The sequence below is a fragment of the Acomys minous genome (assembly GCF_964271855.1).
Source record: "Acomys minous genome assembly, chromosome: 17".
NCBI classification, from domain to species: Eukaryota; Metazoa; Chordata; class Mammalia; order Rodentia; family Muridae; genus Acomys; species Acomys minous.
The window spans coordinates 9911762-9932337 of record NC_140500.1 but is presented as its reverse complement, the minus strand read 5'-3'; the positions used below and the strand labels follow the sequence as shown (position 1 = coordinate 9932337).

The following is a 20576-nucleotide window of genomic DNA, read 5'->3' as shown; positions in this document are numbered from 1 at the left end:
ATAGTGTCCACTGTTCATTAGGCCCTGCGTTCCATGAGAGTGAGAAGCTGCATTCTCATAAAAACTGTCTGGTACAGAATCAACGATTCATCAGTGTTTTGTGTTCAGATGAGAAAAGGACAGAAGCCCTGGTGCCTAAGAAGAAAAGAAAAACAGACACAACTAAATTACATCCTTGGAGGAAACAAAGCTATATAAAACCATGCTGAGTGGAAGCTTCAGAGTCCTAGAAGATACCCACTCATTTGGGAGTGGGTTGAAGCAATTCTCTTGTCTAAGCATAGAACTACTCTCTCTGCAGAGAAAAGCCTGATGGCTTATACACTTCCAGAAGTGTCTTATGTCACCTGTTTTTTCTAGGTGACCAACCGATTCTCAGGTGGAGGTGTGTTGAGCCCCACAAGATGTCTAGCGATGTCCAGAAATGGTGTTGGTGGCCACACTGGGCATGGTGATAAGATTTAAGCTGGTGCCACGGAGGTACATACAGAAATGTTCCTCAACATGTCAACACGCACAGCATGGACCCCTTCCATCAATAGTTACTTTATTCAAACACGAGAGAGTAAAAAAGGCTAGACTCATCCTGTAATAGCACGAAGGGGGGAGGGGAGGACTGTGATGCCAGCATAGCATGCCTGGATCAATCAGTAGTCTTCACAAACAGCATACCAGATGATCATATGAGAGAATATACCTCCCAGAACAAATACTGCTCTGGGTGTATAGTAGTTGCATTCTGGGGAGCTGGGTTGAGCCAGTTCTTGAGAGTGCAGTGGGCAAAGCCCAAGCTGATTCTCTAGATTGTGATAACAAGTCAGTACACTACGTTCAGGGGAACGCTAAGACTGTGTGTTCCCTGGGGCAGCTTGGAAGAAGAGAATGAGTAAAGTCTCTGTGTCCTGGGGGCATCACCAAGACAAAATAAAAATGCCAAACAATCAATAAAGAATTTCTTGGTGTTTGGTGGGCTGGGTGGTTTTGCAGTGGCTCCCTCTTTAGCCTGGTGCATAGTGATGGGCATAGTGTAAAGCTGCAGAGCTCTTGTCCTTTTTCCTGTCTTAAAGGAATGTGTCTGGAGACCTCTGAGAAGGGAATTGCTTAACCAACACGAGTCCCTGCAGAGACAACCAACTTTAGGATCTTTTAACTGGGATGAGTTTGTGGACTTATAAATGAACGCATTTCTTGGCTTCTAAGCATTGTTTTACAAGCATTTAGATTTTTAATTGAGTAAAGATGGAGCCTTTATTTGAACTATCTTCTATTGCTCATGAGAAGACGTTGCATTGCCCTCCTTTTAGGGATTATCATCTGTTTGGTTTTTTGTTTGTTTGTTTTTTGTCAGTGCAGAACACCTGTTCTCTAGAGTCCTGCTGGACAGTGAACTTGAACTCTGCACCAGCTTGAGGAACCACCTAAAACTTGGTGTAGGGATTTTCAAAAAGATTGTTGTTAATAATATTGATTCTTGCTGATTCTCTAGATTGTCTCAGTTTTACCTACAACTGAATCAACCTTTACAAAAACTGTACGTTCAGGACTTATGGTTTGGTCCCTATCAGAGTGGTTTAAGTGGGTTTTGCTGTCGGGGGCCAGCCACTTTTTTTCTGAGGCAGGTCATCTGTTATTCACTATTTCACTCTGGTTCTTCTTTTGAGAAACAAGGGAGATAATTTCTCATTCATTAAGGAAATACTCTTTCGCAGCAGCCATGTTATCTTAAGTTCACTGTAAATCTTACAGCAAGCCCTGTTTCAACTGCTGAAAGTCCTTTGAATGGGTTTCTGCACATATTCTAGGATGTGTACAAGATGTTGTGGCATCAAACTCCTACATTTAATTTTATTCACTTAGTAATCATTAAAATATCTCTTAGATACCACCTAGAAAACAGAATATAAATTATTAAGTTTTTAATTTATGAGTTACTATCTATTGTGTGAATAGTATTTTTTTTAATTTGTAATTGGATTTTAACTGGAAAAAAAAGGTTTGGGTTGTGGCTGGGGATGTAACTTAGTTAGTGGTGGGCTTGCTCACCTTGCCTGCAGGGTGCCCTGCATCCTATCTCCTGTACAGTATAAACCATGCATGACAAGAAGCACATCCCAGCACTTAAGGAATAGAAGTAGGAGGATCAGAAGTTCAAGGTCACCTTCAGCTATGTCATAAGTTCAAGGTCAGCCTAGGATACTTGAGACCTGTCTCAAAACACAATCCTCACAGTTGGAGAATCCTTTCTGGATTAAAATGTTTAATGTTAAGTATGATGTTACTGGATTTTCCTATTGTAAAGGTAAAGTAGCAAAGAGGAGAGGGGGGGAGAAGAGGACCAGAAACTCACACACTGACTCTGTAACATCTTTTTCATCATTCTCTGAAAGCAAAGATATTTGAAAGGATGTATTAAGGTTTATCTTCCCAAGGTGTTTGAAGGAACAAAAGAGGAGATTCAACTAAACACAAACTCGGGTTTTTTTTTTTTCAGTTACTTGGAACAGTTTTTGCATTCAGAAGTAATTTCCTGTATGGATAGACGCATTTTGAACTTATTTATCTCATTAAAAAATTAGAACAGCATCAAAATATACAGGACTATGACTGAGATCTAAAATGGCAAGTTTTTGAATTTTATATTTACTTAGATTTTAATTTGGACATACATTGACATTTGCCTATAATTTTATGTTGTAGGATTCTATCCTCCCTACCGATGGTATTTTCTTAACAACATTAAACAACATGACCCAATCTTGTAGCTTTAAATATCATCTATATACTAGTGGCCTCCAATTACTTTCTTCCAGCCTGAGTGTTTCTTCTGAACGACAAACTCCCATTAAACTCAGCTGCCTGCTTGGTAAAGGCTTTGGAAAACAGGATGGTTCCACAGACTCATCACAGGAACCCTGGAGCTCTTGTTTTGATCTCACACCCCACAATGAGCCTTTGGTGGAAGCATCAGCATTCAGTGGACAGTCTCCCTATGTGCTTGGTTACCTGGACAAGCAACTCCATTTCTCTCCCTCCCTCCTTGCTCTCTAGGCCACCTGTTAACCCTTCTTGGCTCTGCCTCCTCAAATCATTTCGGCTTGCCATCATCTTAGCTTCTGCCCCATGGCTTCATCATCCTCAGTCATCATCATCCAGCCTGCTGTATCGTCCCTGCGTCTAAGGTGCCAAAACTGTGATACCATCTCAAGGCAAATCTCTCTGGTGACTCCTCCGCCTTTCCGTGATCAAAAAAGACCTTCACAAAACTGACCCTCCCATCCTCAAACCCAGCCCCTTATTTACTGTACACCTGCATCCAGATGTTTTTTGCTCTCTTCCAAGATCTGGACAGTCTAAGCCCTTGTCGTTGCTCCCTTGGGGATCCTTCCATGCCTCCCGCTTTACCCTGTGCCAGGTTGGTTGAGAAACCTTTTCTGACAATGTCTTAAGGTAGCACTCTCAATGCGCTACCATAATCTTTTATGTTGTCTAAGGTTTGTCTTTCTCATATGCCTTGTCAGTCCCTGATAATATTCTTTTTTTTTTGAAAGTCTGCGGATTCCCATGAATTTATATGAAAACAAGTGAGGCCTCAAAAAAACTCTCACTCCTCACTAGATCTCCACCGACTCAGCTGAAGCCATTGTACCCGCTGTTCACCGCGTGACGTCTGTAAGGATGTAACGTTGGAGATATCGGGCATGGATTGCTTTAATCTGTGTGAATTATCTAACATGCTGGTCCATGAAAATCACTGTCTAGAACACCAAACCGCACAACTTACTGTATTTATGAACTGGCTTTTCTTAAACTATTGTATCCTGATGTCTAGTAATTGATGCTAACCACCTTTGTCAAAAGTCTAGTTTGTTCCAAATATGCATTTAAAAGATCATGTTTTCCTATAGGAAATGTGCAAATTGTTCAAGAAACTTCAGAAGGAATAGACCCATGCAGAAGAAGTCAGCAGGAGGATCAGAGGGCAAGCCCACGATGCTAGCTAGCACACACAGCATGTTATGTTACGTTGCCACTCTATGATGCTAGCTAGCATGCGCAGCATCTTACGCTGTTGTTTCATGAAGGAAGGAAGATGATCAGTACAGGAGCAAACCACATACCCTAGCCCGTACAGATTTTGTTTTCATGAGCAATCTCCTTACCACTCAGCACCCTTACTGAGTTAGTACCGGCAGGAGCTTTAAATGTAGGAGACTTAAAAGCCAAAACAGTTATGGTGGCACATATAGACAGGGCACAGTGAATAGGCAGAGGCAGGAGATTAAAGATTCAAGGAGAGTCCAGGCTATACCTTCCAAAGATCAGAAAGATGGAATGGAAGTTAAGCGCACATATTGCTTTTGCAGAGGACCTGGGTTTGATTCCCAGTGACTCACAATCACCTGTAACTCCAGCTCCTTGGAGACCCAGCACCCTCTTCTGGCCTCTGTGGGCATATACACTCATAAGCATGTAAAAAAGCACATATATACATTCACTTAAAAATGAAAAACTATTTTTTAAGAATAAAAAATAATGGGACAGACCTATACCCTCTACAGATGTGTAACAGATGTGTAACGTCATCTTCATGTAGGACTCCTAACAGCAAGAGCAAGGGTTGTCTCTAAACTGTTGCCTGCCTTTGGACCCCTTTCCCCCCAGCTGAGCTGTCTTGTCTAGCCTTAACAAAAGATGATGCACCAAGCCTTACTGAACCTTGATATGCCGAGGCAGGATTATATCCATAGGAGACCTCCTCTTCCTCGAAAAGAAAGGGAAGTGAGATGTGAGATGGTGGGGGGAAGGAGGGGAAAGAGCAAGGGACTGGGAGGGGAAGAAGGAAAGGAAGCTGCAATTCGGATATAAAGCAAATAAATTACTGGATGAAAAATTTTTAAATTAAAAGAGCATCTAAATAAATACCTTATGTATCCCCAAATGTCACTTGGTCCCAGTAATTGATCGGATACCAAATATGTGTTGTGAGAAGATGAAATAAAATAATCACTTAGTGGCTGGTTCATATCTTGATACACTGTTTTACATTCTTCTTTAAACAGTAGACATTCTGATGAAAACATGTATCGTGCAAAACCTTCCAATGACAGCTGCTTTTCATTCTTCACTATAAAAAATAAGTGAAAAGGATGCAGATACACCATTAGTAACTTATAGCTTTTATATCTCATTTGTAAATGTAGTGGTAGGACATATTTATAAAACATAGATATTTACAATTAATATTAGTCTATCTCTAATTGTTTCTTGGAAAATAAATTCTTTTCATCCATGGATGTGTCTGTGTCTGGTTGGCTGTATATATACCGCACACATACAGCTACCTGCAGAAGGAGAAGGGGACATTTGCTGCCTTTTAACTGGAGTCTCATGTGGTTGTGAACCATCATGTAGGTGCTGGGAGTCAAACTCGTGTCCTCTGGAAGAGCAGCAAGTGCTTTTAACCACTGGGCCATCTATCTAGACTAGAGAAACAGCTTCTTCTAGTTTTGCCAAATCAACAGCCAAGCATGTCTTATCATATTACCTTTGGGTTTTGTTTTACTTATACATACAAGTATGTGTGTAGTGGAAACTAGCCTGTGCCAACACTTTGGTCATTGCCCCTACTCAGTGAATGGACATAGAAAGCACTGATTCATTTTCTTTTTTGTACTTTATAGTGATGAATTCACACAGTGTACTTTTCATTGGTTTTTTTTTTGTTTAGATATAAAAATGTTTATTTTATGTGTATGTGCACATGTCTAAATGTGTGTGTACATGCAAGTACAAGTATATGCCTTTAAATTTTTTCCTTTTTTTCATGTGTGTGTGTGTGTGTGTGTGTAAGATCACATCTACATAGGTGCCTGTGGAGGCCAAGAGGGTGTCAGATCCCCTGTAGCTAGAGTTATAGGCAGTGTGGGTACTAGGACCTTAGCCCTGGTTCTCAGTAAGAGCAGCAACTGTTTTAAACCACTGAGCCCTCTCTCCAGGTCAGTGTGTGGTTTTTATGCCTGGTTTCCTTTGTGCTCTCTTAGTGAGATCTCCTCCTGTGACAGTATTCCGTCACATGTGCCACATTTCCATTGTTCCCTATAGAATGTCATAGTTCAAAAGTGCTGTGCTCTACTTGCGCACTCCACCCTTCATGAGCACGTAATTTCGTAAGAGAAGGTATCACAAAACCACTGCTATAAACAACTAGTACACTCCCAGGAAGTGAACATGCATTTCTGCTCTGGGAAGGCTCTAACTATGACCACCTACAGCTAATTAGCTCTGAAATTTTTTCTCACTATAATGTGCACCAAAACTAAACATGCGCTCTGGACCCAGGAAGTTGGCTTTGAATGCAGTTGATGGAGGATGCTGGGCAACCTCTCCCAATCCATGAAAAGCGGTAACCAGAAAGCTTGCTGCGTGTGTAGAGATTTTAGCTCTGTAAGTGCCCACTGCTAGTGTTGCTGATGACTTCAGCTCGGCTCAAAAGAAAGTAGAAATGCAGGTTTCACGTTAGAGTGTGCGTTTTTCACGTTAGAGTGTGGTGCTTTCACTCTATAGGGTTGGCCTTTCCCTTTGATTAGAAACCAAGTTAATTTCTAGAAATTAGTCTTTCAGAAGACAAAAGGCAGGGTGCCCACGTACTAACATTAGCTTTGTTTACAAAAGCAGAATAAATAAAGGGAAGGAAACAAACAAAAGCTCAAACTTAAGTATAGTGCAAAGTACCCATTAAAACTGATGGACCATAAAAATATAGCGATATAAGTCAGATGACGTTTATGACATAACAGAACTGAAAAAACAGCTTTCAAAACACTGTCACTAACAGAAAAGCAAACCAAAAGAAATCCTCCTGTTTGTATTTTTTGTCAAAAAACAAAATCTAGAAGAAATATATATGATTTTATACACATAAAAACTGTTTAAAAGCCATATAAATTCAAGAATATGGAGATGTTTCAGAACAAAAGATCATATGCAACATAACAATAATAGTTTGTATTAATTTATTCATTGGATTTGGCTTGTAGTCCTTTTGAACTATTGAATAATTAAATGTATTTAATAATAGAATAGAAAACAAGGAACAAGAGACATGGCTCCTTTGGTAGTGTTTGCTGTTGAGGCATCAAAACCTAAGTTCAAACTCCAACACTCATTTTAGAAATAAAAGGCATGCCTTTAATCCCAACGCTGTGGGGGCAAAGACAAGAGAATCCCTGGGGCTTGATGGTCAAAGCCTAGGCAAACTAGTGATTTGCAGATTCCATTAGGGACCCTTCCCCCAAAAAATTAAGAGAGCAAATATGAAGACACACAACATCTTCATGCATATCTGTGCACAGGAGCACATACATGTGCAGAAAAAGACCCAATAGAAAACAAAACCATTTTGTGCCACTAAAGACGCTAGGTGGAGAGCTCCCAGTTGGCTCAGTAGGCAAAAGTGCTTGACAGGCAAACTTGAGGCCCATCCCTGGAACCCACTGTAAAAGGAGGAACCAACTCCTGAAAGCTGTATTCACACACACACACACACAAACACACACACACACACACACATACACACACAATTTTACAAATACTAAATTTCTAAAATTACCAGATTGTGATGAAAATTATCTCACAGATTTTTAAAAAGCTAATTTGGTACACATGACATGCTCTCATGAGACAAAATCAGGGAGCTTAGCAGTATTGAGGACTGTAAGATCATGCATTACATCAGCTAAGATAAAATCGATCAAAAATTATATTCATAATGTAGAAATCTTGACTGTATATGACAGTGTCTACAATGGGTAGAAAATTCAAAAGATGAAAGGGAGAACAATGCAATGCCCCAGTTAAAATAAAAACACGGCTCTACGGTGCTGGTCACTATCCTTTTGTGTATTTAATTTAGCACCCAGAGATAACAGCGCCAGTGTGACTTTTTCTTAACATTCCCTGAGTCAATGATACGGAAAGGACTCATCTGCAAACAACTGTTTTAAACGACAGCAACATAAAGGGCTTCGGCCAGACCATCCATCAACTCACAATGTCCTTAGAGAAAGCTTGCTAGAAGAAGAAAATGTCGGCCGCACTTTCAGCTAGTGTTGGTGACACAGCTGTTAGCTGCTTTACCTACTTATGTGAGTTCTTTATGCTTTTCCAAAGGCAACAAAGGTCAATGGTGTTCAGGCCAAGCTGGGGCTAGTGCTGCATGTTACCATGTTACCGTGCCTTGCACTGTTCCCCCAATATGCACAATGCTGTCCCGAAACTCCACCCCTAACTCTAAGCTAGAAGCTCATCCGTTGTTTGGCTCTGTCTGTCTGTGAAACTCACCTACCCATTATGCCTCAAGTTCTCTGTGTGTGTGTGTGTGTGTGTGTGTGTGTGTGTGTGTGTGTGTATGGTGTATGTGCATGTGTGTGTGTGTATGGTGTATGTGCATGTGTGTGTGCATGTGTGTGCATGTGTGTGCATGTGTGTGTGCATGTGTGTGTGTGTGTGTATGGTGTATGTGCATGTGTGTGTGCATGTGTGTGCATGTGTGTGTGTGTATGGTGTATGTGCATGTGTGTGTGCATGTGTGTGCATGTGTGCGTGCATACATTTGTGTGCGTGCGTGCTATGAATACAAAGACAAAATTTATACTTCCTAAAATTGCACCCCAAAATTTTAATTTGATGATCATAATTGACAAGAGCACTTCACATATAAATATGCTGATAGGCTTCAGCTGTAAACAGAGCTTACCTTCCTCTATGGGCTCGTACTTTTCAATAATCTCAGCTGAAGTGGAGACATCTGTACCCATCTCATACTGCTCTTGGATTAAAAACTCCGTCAGATTTTTTTCAGAAAGAACTTTCCGATTTTCGGAATATGTGTTGAAAATTTCAGTGAGTTCTTCTCTGTGTGCAATACGCCGATAAATGGCTCTAAATTCTTCTATTGTGATTCTTCCTTGCTTCTGTCTGTCATTTTCCTACTAAAATAAAATGACTGGTGGGCACACAGCAGAAGAATAGAAAATACAAAGTAAATGTCACCCTATTCGTATACTGTATGATAACTCATAAAAGTTAAAGCTTACGTTGGATCCTAATTGAAGATAAAATGCATTAACCTGTGTGGAGTTAGTCAGGAAACGGTCAGCAGCTGGTGGAGGCAGAGGAAAGGTAGGAAGGGCTGTGTGGGGAGAAGAGGGTTGGAAGAGGTTTTCCACTTAGGTATTTCCTCTGTGTCCTCCAGTCCTCATCATTTCCTTCCTAAAGCCAGGCCAGGCCGTGATCGTGTTCTGATGATTCACAGCCTGGACCACGAAAGTCAGACACATTCAAGATCGTGTTACTGTGGGAGCTTCCGTCACTAAAAAGGCAGCTTGAAAGGAGGTCTCCGCAATTACAGGGTTTGATAAAGGAACCAACAAGATGAGTTCCACCAAGAAAGAGTGAATTGATCGGGCAGTTGTGGAAAATTAACATTTAAATTCTGTGAGATAAAAGACAAGGACATAGGCTAGGCTCAGATTAAAAAAAAAAAAAAAAAAAAAAAGACCGTAGCTATGCTCACCACTACACCACCAATGCCACACTGATTTTCAGGTCTACATAGATGTTTTAAGCTAATAGAGATGAGATCTGATAGATACTGATTTTCATTCAGAATTTCAGACTCACCAAGATAGGAAAGGTGTTTTCTTCAGGCTTGCCAAACACAAGTAGCCAAAGCACTATGACTGTAACATTATTATAATTCCTGATTGTTCCATGGTTCTTCCTGCTGTATATAGTTTATTTTATTTTTGTATAATAATATAAATATATATGTTTTAAAAAGAAATATAATAAAATTTCTAAAAAAGGAAGAGAAAAATAGGCACTGCAAGGTCCTGAATCAGAAAATGACTAGCAAACGTAGAAGCACAGGGCTGGAAATGTGGCTCAACTTGGGGCCGTTTGCCTACCAGGCATTAGGCTGTGAATTTGATTCCCAGTGCCACACAGATTTACTGTCATAGTGCATGTTCACAAATACAGCATATGCCTGTGAGAGCACGAGGGTCAGAAACTCATGCTCATCCTCAGCCACACAGCAAGTTCAAGGTCAGACTCGGCTGCATGAGACTGACTCAAAATAGTAAAATTTCAAAAAGTAAATTAAAAAGTGGAATGGTATGATTGTATGCTAGTGATTGCAAGACATAGAAAACTGCAGAAAATGCAATTCAAGTAGGACATGGCAAACACACAATAAAAAGCCACTGTAGGGACAAAATCAATGCCATATCCTATATGTAATTTATATTCTGCATTTAACACCATGTTCTGTATGAGAGCTTGTCTCCAGGTGACCTCACTTCTTCTTGCGTTCCGGGAATGACCACGCACTGCCATAAACTAGACCTGCTAGCAGGTTCCAGAAACTCCACAAGAGCGATTAGCTGAGATAAAAACAACCTCCCTGGAGATTCAGTCTCCACCCAACCTGCCTAAGGAACTGTAAAGTTTCCACAGCCTCGCCCTACTCCTCCTCCCCTCCAGGGTGGGAGGCCTGCCCAGCCTAAGAATATAAAAACCCTAAGATTCTTCTGTCCGGGGTCGCCACACTCCTGTGTGCAGGTGGACCCCAGCGCGCTGGAACATTAAAGCCTCTTGATTTTGCCTCGACCGATCTCCGTCTCTCTCATTTAGTGCTTCCGGGTATAGACTCTCCCGATCAGAGTCGTACATCATCAGCGGAATTATGAGCAGATTCAGGAGGGCTTGAAGTTGCGGATTGGAATCACAGTAGCGGAACTTTCATATTGCAAGGGAACAAACAACAACAACAACAACAACAACAACAAAAAACCCACTAGAGAAAAGAAGGTTCAACTGAGGAGTTCCAGTTTCACAAAGAACTTTCTTAGAAAGCCTACCGACTCTCTCGTTCCATTGTAAACACCTTGACTACAAAGAAGCCGGTGTTGGAGAGGCAACAGGTTGAGGTAACATGTTGACAAAATGGCATTGCCTTTCAAACCCCAAAGTGTGGTGATACTTTGGACACACAGATTAAACTGGGGTGATACTTTGGACACACTGATTAAACTCTCTCGGAGTTTCTCATTTCATCTGAAAAGTGGGAATATATAGTGCCGCCTACGGCATCAGACTGCAACGGGAGTGGGAAACATACACCAAACTGTAGAACTGAACAGGGGCGACCTGTCGCGCGTTATCTATGTCTGCTCCTTCGCATCCTCCAGACAAGCTGTGTCTCGCCTTTTGAAGTTTTTCTTGTGAAGCATGCAACACTGCAGAACCCCTGGGGTACGACAGGAGACAAGCACGCTGGAAATTACCTTGTCTTTACACTGAGAAGAGTCCACGGATTAGTATAAGAGAATTCTCTACAAAGGGGCATAAGAAGCTATCTGAGCGGAGAATCAAAGGCAGAGAGCAGTTGAGAGAGGAGTGCTGCCCCACGTAGGGAGTGACTTGGAGACGCACGGTCCAGCCACCAAGCCGAGGGAAAAGGACATGGGACACACGTTGGAGCAGAGCCACTATTTGTGGCTTTCAACTCGGATCCTGGGTCTCAAGGAGACTGAAAGCAATACAGCATCTTAAAATTAAATAAGCTCAGGGGCTGGAGAGATGGCTCAGTGGTTAAGAGCACTGGCTGCTCTTCCAGAGGTCCTGAGTTCAATTCCCAGCAACCACTTGGCAGCTCATCACTGTCTGTAACTCCAGCTTCAAGAGTTCTGACCCCTTTACACAGATACATATGCAAGCACAATGCACATAAAATTTAAATAATAATAATAAACAAGCATGTCTTTTTTTAAAAATTAAATAAGCTCAAAATTACATGTTTTGACCCCTAGTAAACTAAGATGGTTCCAATTATTGGTTTTAAATTTTAGAATTTTGAAGTCCTTAACAGTGAATATTGTGAAATTGAAATAATTTTGTTATAGTCTGATCTAACTCAATTCTTCATTAAAAATCTTAAACATCAGCAAAATTCAAAATGGGCCTTTAACTCGGGAAAGGTTTTGTTACACTTGACAATGTAAATGAAAACTCCTAGGTCTGCTGACTTGAAGTATGAAATAAACATTACTCCCTAGGTGCATTCAGTCAAGACACAGACCTGGACACCTCAAGTGTCCCCTGCTGACCTTACGTCTTACCTGTGTGTTTTCCTAATAAGCGAAAGTTGCCATACACTATGTTAAGAAGTTGGAGTGAAGACCAAACAAAATCCCACAAATCCACAAAATCGTTTCAACTAATCAATACCAGAGATAATTGTGGTTCATAAATTAATCAAATTACCCAAAGTGAAAGCTACAAAACATAATTAGGACTGTGCCATTGAACACAAGGGGAGCTAATAGGAAGGGGAAAGGAAATAGGAAATAATGGAAGCAATGATGAAGGGAAATAGGGAGAAGAAAGACAAAGAGTGAAAGCATTCAGGCCTGAGGCTGAGACAAGGACAGCTAAAATGGTCAGTATTGCTGTATTACTATGTTCCCTGTATAGAGACAGTCCCCAGTCTCAGAAATGTGCAAGACTAATCCCGAGATCAGACATAAGTAGAAAGAGTACGTGCCATTGCACAAACTGATAACCTGTACACAGGAATAAATTCCCCAAAGTGAAATTCCTTCTCTTTCATGCTTCTCTTAAGTTATCTGAATTTCTCTTTTCTTCAAGACACCTTACATATATTATGTATACATTGCCACAGGACCCTGAAGATGTCAGTGGCAGTCTTGGCTCTGTTGTCCTTGTACCTCACACAGTAGATGCTCTTTAGTTTAGAGTTTACACAGTTTGCACAACACAGGTACCATGCTATCCCTTGTGTGTGAGGCAGAAGCTGTTCTCTTTCTTTGCCTTCTTAACTTGCTAGAGTCTGCCAGTCTGTGCATCATGGTAGAAACCATTGCTATGTTCTGTATCTGTTACTGTAGTTGCATAAGATATTCATCTCCTTCTAGAAATGCCTCAGTCAATTTGCTTCTTATATTCTTGTTATTTTAAAGAGTACTTCACTGGGGTATTCAGAATGTTATCATTCACTTAAAAGGTTTAGATTGACCAATAATTTCTGTGAATTAAAAAAGATCGGTACATTTATTTATGTGTGCATGTGGCTACGTACATGCCGTTGCTTACATGTGCAAATCAGAAGACAACCCTCAGGAATGTGTTCTTTTCCTCAACTCTGTGGGTCCTAGAGATCAAATTCAGATTATCAGTCTTGGTGGTAAGCTCCCTTACCCAGTGAGTCATCTCAACAGCCATCTAATGATAGGCAGACACCTCCTAACAGAGGGAAAAATAAACTCCCAGCAACTAAATGGTCAGGATTTAGCAGGTCACACATAAAGTTCTCAGACAGAACTGAGCGTAGATCTTGTTGCAATGCATCGAAGAAGAAGTGTGGGGTTCTTCTGTTGTCTTCTAAAGAATGTGAGAAAAGAGAAATTGTGTGAAGGATCAACAAGGCTAGAAGCCATACATGGGAGGTCACCTAGGCAGGGTGAAACTGGCAGAAGAGGTCAAAGGTTGGGGGTTTGTAAGTAGTGGTATCTCTACTCTACCCAGGTTCTAACTTCCAGTCGATTCTACCTTGTTATCAGATTATTTGTTTTTAAAAATATATTTGCTATTTTCCTAGTCAGGCTTTAATGACTATTGTCGACAAAAACAATTAATAATTCTAAGGTCTGCCCTTTAAGATTTCCACTATCAAGCAGATGTGTTGATGCATGCCTATAGTCTTAGCATTGGGGAAGGAGAGGCAGGCAGGTCAAGAGGTCAAGTTCATCCTCAGCTGCACAAAGAGCCTCAGGCTTGCCTGGGCCACATGAAACAGCTGAAAATTAAAAGGAGGAAGAGGACAGGGGCAGCTTTAAAAAACAGAGAGGAGAGGAAGGTAAAGAGAGGGGAAGCAGGGAGAGGAAATCAAGGAACTGCTTGAAAGGAAGAGGAGGGGCAGAAGGGAGGAAAGGAAAGAAAAGAGAAGAAATAAAGGAGAGGAAGAGGAAAAGAAAAACTTTACACCCTCTGGGCCTAAGCAGCTTTTCTCCCCATCCCCCACCCCCTTGCGTCCTTCTCCAGCCACAGCTGGTTCCTTTCTGTCCATTAAGCTCCTGCTATGGAATCTGTGCACAAGCCCCTCATTCTTTTGTCTTGAAAGAATGACACCTCCACATCTTCAGAGTCCTCTTTGTCTCCCATTCCAGGCTTTCTGGGGGCATGCCTTGCTGCCTACCCAGAGGAGGTTCAGCATTCCTTTCTCTCCAGAAAGAACATGCCTTCCTCCTCTCCCACAATGCACACTTGCTTAGAGAGCCATGGACTTATCAATGGTTGCTCATTGCCTAGAGACTATGAAGACCCAAGCCCTGTAGTAACGAATTCTTGACATTCGAAAGGATAAAATTTCATACTTGACTGACAAGTCAAGGTATGTTTGAAGGCTAGGCATGTATATTGAAGTCACATGTGATATTGCTTATAATATATATCATGCTATAAAGTAAAGACCATTACAAGACAAAGCAATAAATCTTTTTGTAAAAGTGTAATAAAAAAGTTTAATAAATTGTTGCTCGAGCCATGACTCAATAATTCATCTTGTAGAAAGAACTTTGGAATATATTGCCAAGATTATAAACTTATATTCCTTCTTACCCAAATTTATAATAAAAAGTCACCTTGTAAAAAAATTAATTTATGCCATAATCTATGTCAGCTCTTTAAGAAATCAGTACATTTTTAATAATTTCTAATGTAACTTGACTTTGTACACGAACAAGGTAGATTCATAAATAATATCTTATTTATGACTCAGAAAAATCCTGTGGGATTAATATTCCCATTTCACAGACTAAGAAATTTGTTTATGAGGTTTTTGATTTGCACAAACAGTAGCTAGGCCTAAAATTTCTATACTTTGAGACACTGACAGATCTCAGTCACCCAAGTGAGCCTTGTTTCCTTAGATCTACTTCAGCAGAAAGTTCACCCATGAAGAAAGGGAAACTGAGGAGTTAATGAGAGTACAGATGCTAGAGACTGGAGAGATGGCTCAATGGACAAGCACTTGCCAGGAGTATGAGCACTGGAATTCAGATGGGCAGCAGCCACCCACTCAGCTGGGGGGAGTATGATGTAATCCCATTTGGAATGCCAACTCTCAGGTTCCTGGAGGCAAGCTGGTTAGTTATCCTAATAGAATCTGCAAGCTCGGTTCAGGGGAGGTAAATAATTGATGAACAGTCAAGAAGACACTGTTGTCAACCTCTGACTGCTACATGCATGTGCACATACGCAATCATGTATTCGCACATGCATGCACACAATACCTACATACAAATGCCAAAAAAAAGGGGGCTTGAATGCTCAAGATGATTAATATAAAGACATTCACAAAGTTCAGCCAGTCAGTACACATTCCGTAAGTTTTATTTAATCAACCTTTGTCCCAGCTTACCTAGCATAACGAAGTACCAGGTTAAGAGTTGCTTTCACAGATAAGTTTTTATTACATTTTTTATTAATTTATTCATATTACATCTCAATTGTTAGCCCTTCCGATATTCATAGATAAGTTAACCTCAGCCATCACTTTTGTTTCTAAAGGTCTCGTGGGCACAGCATCGCTTTTTGAAAGTTTTTAAAACTGTATTCTAAGCATATTCGGGCTCTAACATTTTAAAATTTTTCACATTTATATATCTACACAGGTGGATATGTACCACAGCACATGTGAAGGTCAGAGGACAATTTTCAGGAGTCAGTAGTTCTCTCCCATGACCATGAGGGTTTCAGGAATAGAACTCAAGTCATCGGACTTGAGGCAGCAAGTGTCTTCACCAGTGAGACAGCTCAACTCCACTGGCCCCTCTGCCTCTAATTTTTAAGCATTATGGTCATAGTCACACCAAAAATATTTCACCTAACAAAATAAATATGTAGCCCCCCCCCATGACTAGACCATAAAATTTCTATCAGTGCTTCATTCTCATGCATTGATAAGTGTGGGACGTACTGTAAAGTACTCCGAATGTGGCGAGTGCTTTACTCAGTCCTGGCTCAGATCATCTGTCTCTAAGAGAAACTCCAAAATGATGTGATGACGTATGGATAATCTTTACAACCACTCACATTTGATGTGCTTTAATGCACATAAAGTCTGTTAAATCAGGAAGAACGTGATTTTTCTCCTTCTTAGGAGATGCTATTGGGTAGAAAACCCTAGGTATGAAGAGTCTTGTGGCGGTGGCAGGGGGGACCTTTTGTTTTCAGATGTGAATATAGGCATGAGCTGATTCCTAATCTCAAAAAAAAAAAAAAAAAAAAAGTACTTGGAGGCCCAGTATCCCTAACTATCTAGATTGGCCAACCTAGCATTTTCTGCCGAATTCTCAAAGAAACAACTTTGTCAACTTTCTAGGACCAAGTTCAACTGAAACATGTGTCATCTTGCTTTATTTCTGATTGTTCCCCATGAGGCTTAGCGAGAGAATCCAGGCAGAGTCCTTCTTGCCAGTTCCTCAAACAAAGAAATCTCAGTGGAGTTTCTCCCTTGGAGTACGTGAAATAAGAACATTTCTCTGGGTTACTCAGTCTTTAAGTTGTGTTGCTAGGATATGATTGGGATATAAAATGTTCACATACTGTGGGCCAGTGACACGGGTCAGCAGGGAAAGGAGCTTGCCAGCACCCTGAGGCCAATTCCCCAGACCCCACACGGTGAAAGAAAAAAAAAACTGACCCTCAAAGATGTGTTTTGACCTTCCACATGCACACTGTGGTACTTGTGTGCATGCAGCTGCACACACACACACACACACACACACACACACACACACACACACACTTGTAAACTTTTTAAAAAGTTGACATATTTACTATATACAACTTGATGAATTAGGGAACAACAAATAGAATATGATGAACATCGTATACATGTTTGTTCAAAGGTGTTCGTTTGGCGTGTGTGTGTGTGTGTGTGTGTGTGTGTGTGTGTGTGTGTGCGTGCACGCGTGTGTGTGTGTGTGTGTGTGTTTGTGTGTGTGTGTGTGTGTGTGTGTAAGAGAAAGAGAGAGAGAGAAAGAGAAAGAGAGTGTGGTGTCGGGATCTTCCTGTCTTTATCTCCAGAAGGCTGACATTATAAGCATGTGCTACCATATCTGGCTTTTTGCTTGAGTGCTAAGAATCCAAAATCAGGCCCTCAAGTCAAGCACTTTGCCTAGTAAACTATCTCCCCAGCTCTGGGGAAAGACAACGTTTGGGTTTTTGAAAGCGATTGTGTAATTTTATTTTGTCCTTTTGCCTTGATGTGGGGAGTGAGCCATCCTTGCGTGTGTGTGTGTGTGTGTGTGTGTGTGTGTGTGTGTGTGTGTGTGCGCGCGCGCGCGCGCACGCGACAGATCCCATTTGGTCATGTTATAGACTCTTCCTTGGCTTGCTAAGATTTTGTATCTGTGTTCATCAGATATACTGGCTTGAAGTTAACTGTTTTGGGGTGTACATGCTCAGCTTTGATGTCAGGATTCTGCTGTGTTTATAAAACAGCATCATAGTCATTTTCTCTTTACTTTTTGTAGAAGTGTTTTAAAAGGATGAGTGTTGATTTCTCCTTGAATTTTCAGCTAAAATGGCATCTGGGCTTTTCTTTGTTGCATATTTCACTTTATTAATGACTAGATTGTTATTGTTGTTATTCCTTTTGAGTTTTCTAGTTTTTTGGTTTTGTTTTGTTTTGGTTTTTGGTTTTTTTGTTTTGTTTTGTTTGTTTTGTTTTGTTTTGTTTTGTGCTCACTTTGGGCAGGCTCTGTGTGCTTAGGTGCTTCTCCATTTCCTCTAAGTTGAGCAGTCTGCTGCTCTGTGGTGGTTCATTCCGTCATGATGGTCTTTATTTCTGTGGGGTCAGTTGTAGTGTCTCCTCTTTCACTTACTAATTTACTCATTGGAGCCTTCCCTCTTTTTCTTTCTGCCTTGCTAAGGCTTTGTCATTATTTTAAGTACTGTGATTACTGTGTTCACCATGTCTTAGAGCAGGTCTCATATAGGCCAGGCCAGCACCACACTCACTACACAGCTGAACTGTACCTAGAGCTCTTGCTCTTCCTTCTCAAGCTCCCAGTGTTAGGATTGCAGACATACCCTCTCACAACAGCTGCTATGCCAACCCCTATTATCTTGTTCCTTCTAGCTTTTTCTTCTCCCATGTCATCAAAACCAAACCAACTCCCCCAAACAAAACAAAACCCTTACCATTGACTTTTAAAGTTTAATCCTATTTCACCCAGTCCTAATTTTAACCTTTATCCTAGATCTGCTGTGACCATTGCTGTATACTCAGGAAATGGTTTCAAGCCAATGCCCTGGTCATTATTTCAAAATTGAATAGCCATTAGCTTATTCTGTTCTTAAGATACTGGCTTTCCATATATATTTTTAAATACTCAATTGGGTGCAGGTGTGTGTACCTGAGTGTATGTGTGTGTGTGTGTCACATACTTAGGGGAGCCCAGATAGGTCAAACGAGGGCATTGGGTTCCCTGGAACTAGAGGCACAGGCAGTTGTGAGGCACCATATGCATGCTGGGAACTGAACACAGGTCCTCTACAAAAGCAATAAGGACTCTTCTTGACCAATGACCCATATCACCAGCCCCATGCATGTTTTTCAAAAGAAACCCTCAAGTATCTGCTGACATCTACTTACAGCACAGTAAACCCTTCATGAAGTGGACAGGCAGAGAGAGGGTATCATCTCACCTTAAAAATATGTTTTAGATGAGCAAAGTTGCAGGGAAAATCAAGTTTTTCAAGCAATTTGTGAGTATTTTCAATGGTGATTTTTCCGCCTCTAAATTCATCCTGAATCTTTGACAAAAACCATGTATGAAGCACAACAAGTTAAGGAAATTCTCAAAGTCACTCACTAAGGCTTTAGAATTCTTAAAGAAACAATTTGCCTTTGATCTTAATGGATATCTATCCTGTGCTCAGGCAGTTATAAATAAATACAATTTACACAAAAACAATATTCTTACCAACTGTAATAAAGGGATGCAAGATATAAAAAAACATAACCTAGTTGAAATGCAGAACAACATTTTAAAACCTGAGAAAGAAAGTTAGCATTTGGGAAATTCATTACACTATTATTACATCTAATTGGCCAGAAAGCTTGATCCTCCAAGCTACAGGACCCGAAGATTTCCTCACCCACCTAACCTCCCTCATCCAGAAAGATAAACAAACCAACAAACTTATAGAAGAGAGTGCATTAAATAAGTTCATAAATAATTGTAGGCCACTGAGTGTTCCATAGTGACTCTGACTGGTTCAGTTACACTAGTCAAATGTCTACAGGCAAAAGTTGCTCCAATTCCTATTCAATTTTAGCCTATTAAAACTAATGAGTAATCCTTAATGACTATGACTCAATATGGAAAAGCACATTTTTATAATAGCAACAACAACAATAAAATACGGGAATCTAAGAAAAGCAAGAAAAGTTCAGAATTGTGGAAATGAGCAAAAAGTTCATACTCAAATGGCCGATACTTGCATTCAGGACCCTGTAAAGAGTGAGGGTCACATGAGGGGGAGAAACAAGAACAAGAGGGAAAATGAGGCAAAACACACAAAACAAAACAAAACAAAACAACCTTCTGATTGGATATCTTGCTTCTGCGTACTCGTGCTGCCGTGTTTCCATGTTTTCATGATCCGTGCCACGTGTCCTCCCATAGAGGTCTCTCCACCTAAGGTATTGTCATTCAGTCTTCGAAGTAGCTCTGCCCCTTATGATAGTCATCAGCTGTCCTCGCCATTGCCACTTTTCTAGGGAAAAGACAAAAAACACATTGTCTGTGGCCTTTACTCTTTCAAATTGAGAGAGAGAAGAGAGAGAGAGAGAAAGACAGAGACAGAGAGACAGACACAGAGAGAGACAGAGACAGAGACAGAGAGACAGAGAGAGAGAGAGAGAGAGAGAGAGAGAGAGAGAGAGAGAGAGAGAGAGAAATGAAAGATGTGGCCCCTCCCTAAAACATTTGACTTCTTGTCATATTCTGAGAATTTCCAATCCCACTGGCATTTTCAATAGACTCGTTTGTGTCTCATGTGTGTGTGTGTGTGGGTGTGTGTATGTGTGTGTGTGTGTGTGTATGTGTATGTGTGTGTGTGTGTGTGTGTGTGTGTGTGTACTGTTTGTAGCACATGTGTCCAGATCAGATGACAACTTGCAGGAGTCATTTTTCTCCTTCCAACATGTAGGTCCTAACTCTGGTTTTCAAGCTGTACTGGCTGGGCCACTTCTCAGCCTTCACTGTACCTCACTTTATTTTGCCTATTTTGTCTCTATCCCCTCAAACCTTTCATCACAATGTTCACCCAGAAGGGTGGGGCAGCTATCCTAAGAGCCTGACTGGAAGCCAGTGCCCTATGACAGCTGAAGAGACACCATGCTATCCAACACTGACTACAATCCCCAGGCAACTTCTCTAGACTGCTGACAACATGTAACAGACACAGAGGAAGACACA

The 20576-nt window shown here is 40.9% G+C and overlaps 1 protein-coding gene across 5 annotated transcripts in view; it reads right to left on the bottom strand.

The window, feature by feature from the left end:
* The window catches only part of PLCZ1 (phospholipase C zeta 1), a 47533-nt gene that overhangs the window by 26818 nt on the left and 139 nt on the right, over positions 1 to 20576 (bottom strand). The window contains exons 2-6 of one of the 5 annotated variants that reach the window (XM_084764879.1): positions 19713 to 19872; positions 18799 to 18922; positions 8756 to 8987; positions 4924 to 5125; positions 4310 to 4444 (exon numbers count right to left, since the gene is read on the bottom strand). In XM_084764879.1, coding sequence (XP_084621005.1) covers positions 4310 to 4444; positions 4924 to 5125; positions 8756 to 8987; positions 18799 to 18922; positions 19713 to 19747 — 728 coding nt within the window. In that variant the 5' untranslated portion in view covers positions 19748 to 19872. Of the gene's footprint in view, positions 1 to 4309; positions 4445 to 4923; positions 5126 to 8755; positions 9005 to 18798; positions 18923 to 19697; positions 19873 to 20576 lie in introns of those variants that run through there. The other 4 variants (XM_084764880.1, XM_084764881.1, XM_084764882.1 and 1 more) reach the window with 4 other exon arrangements.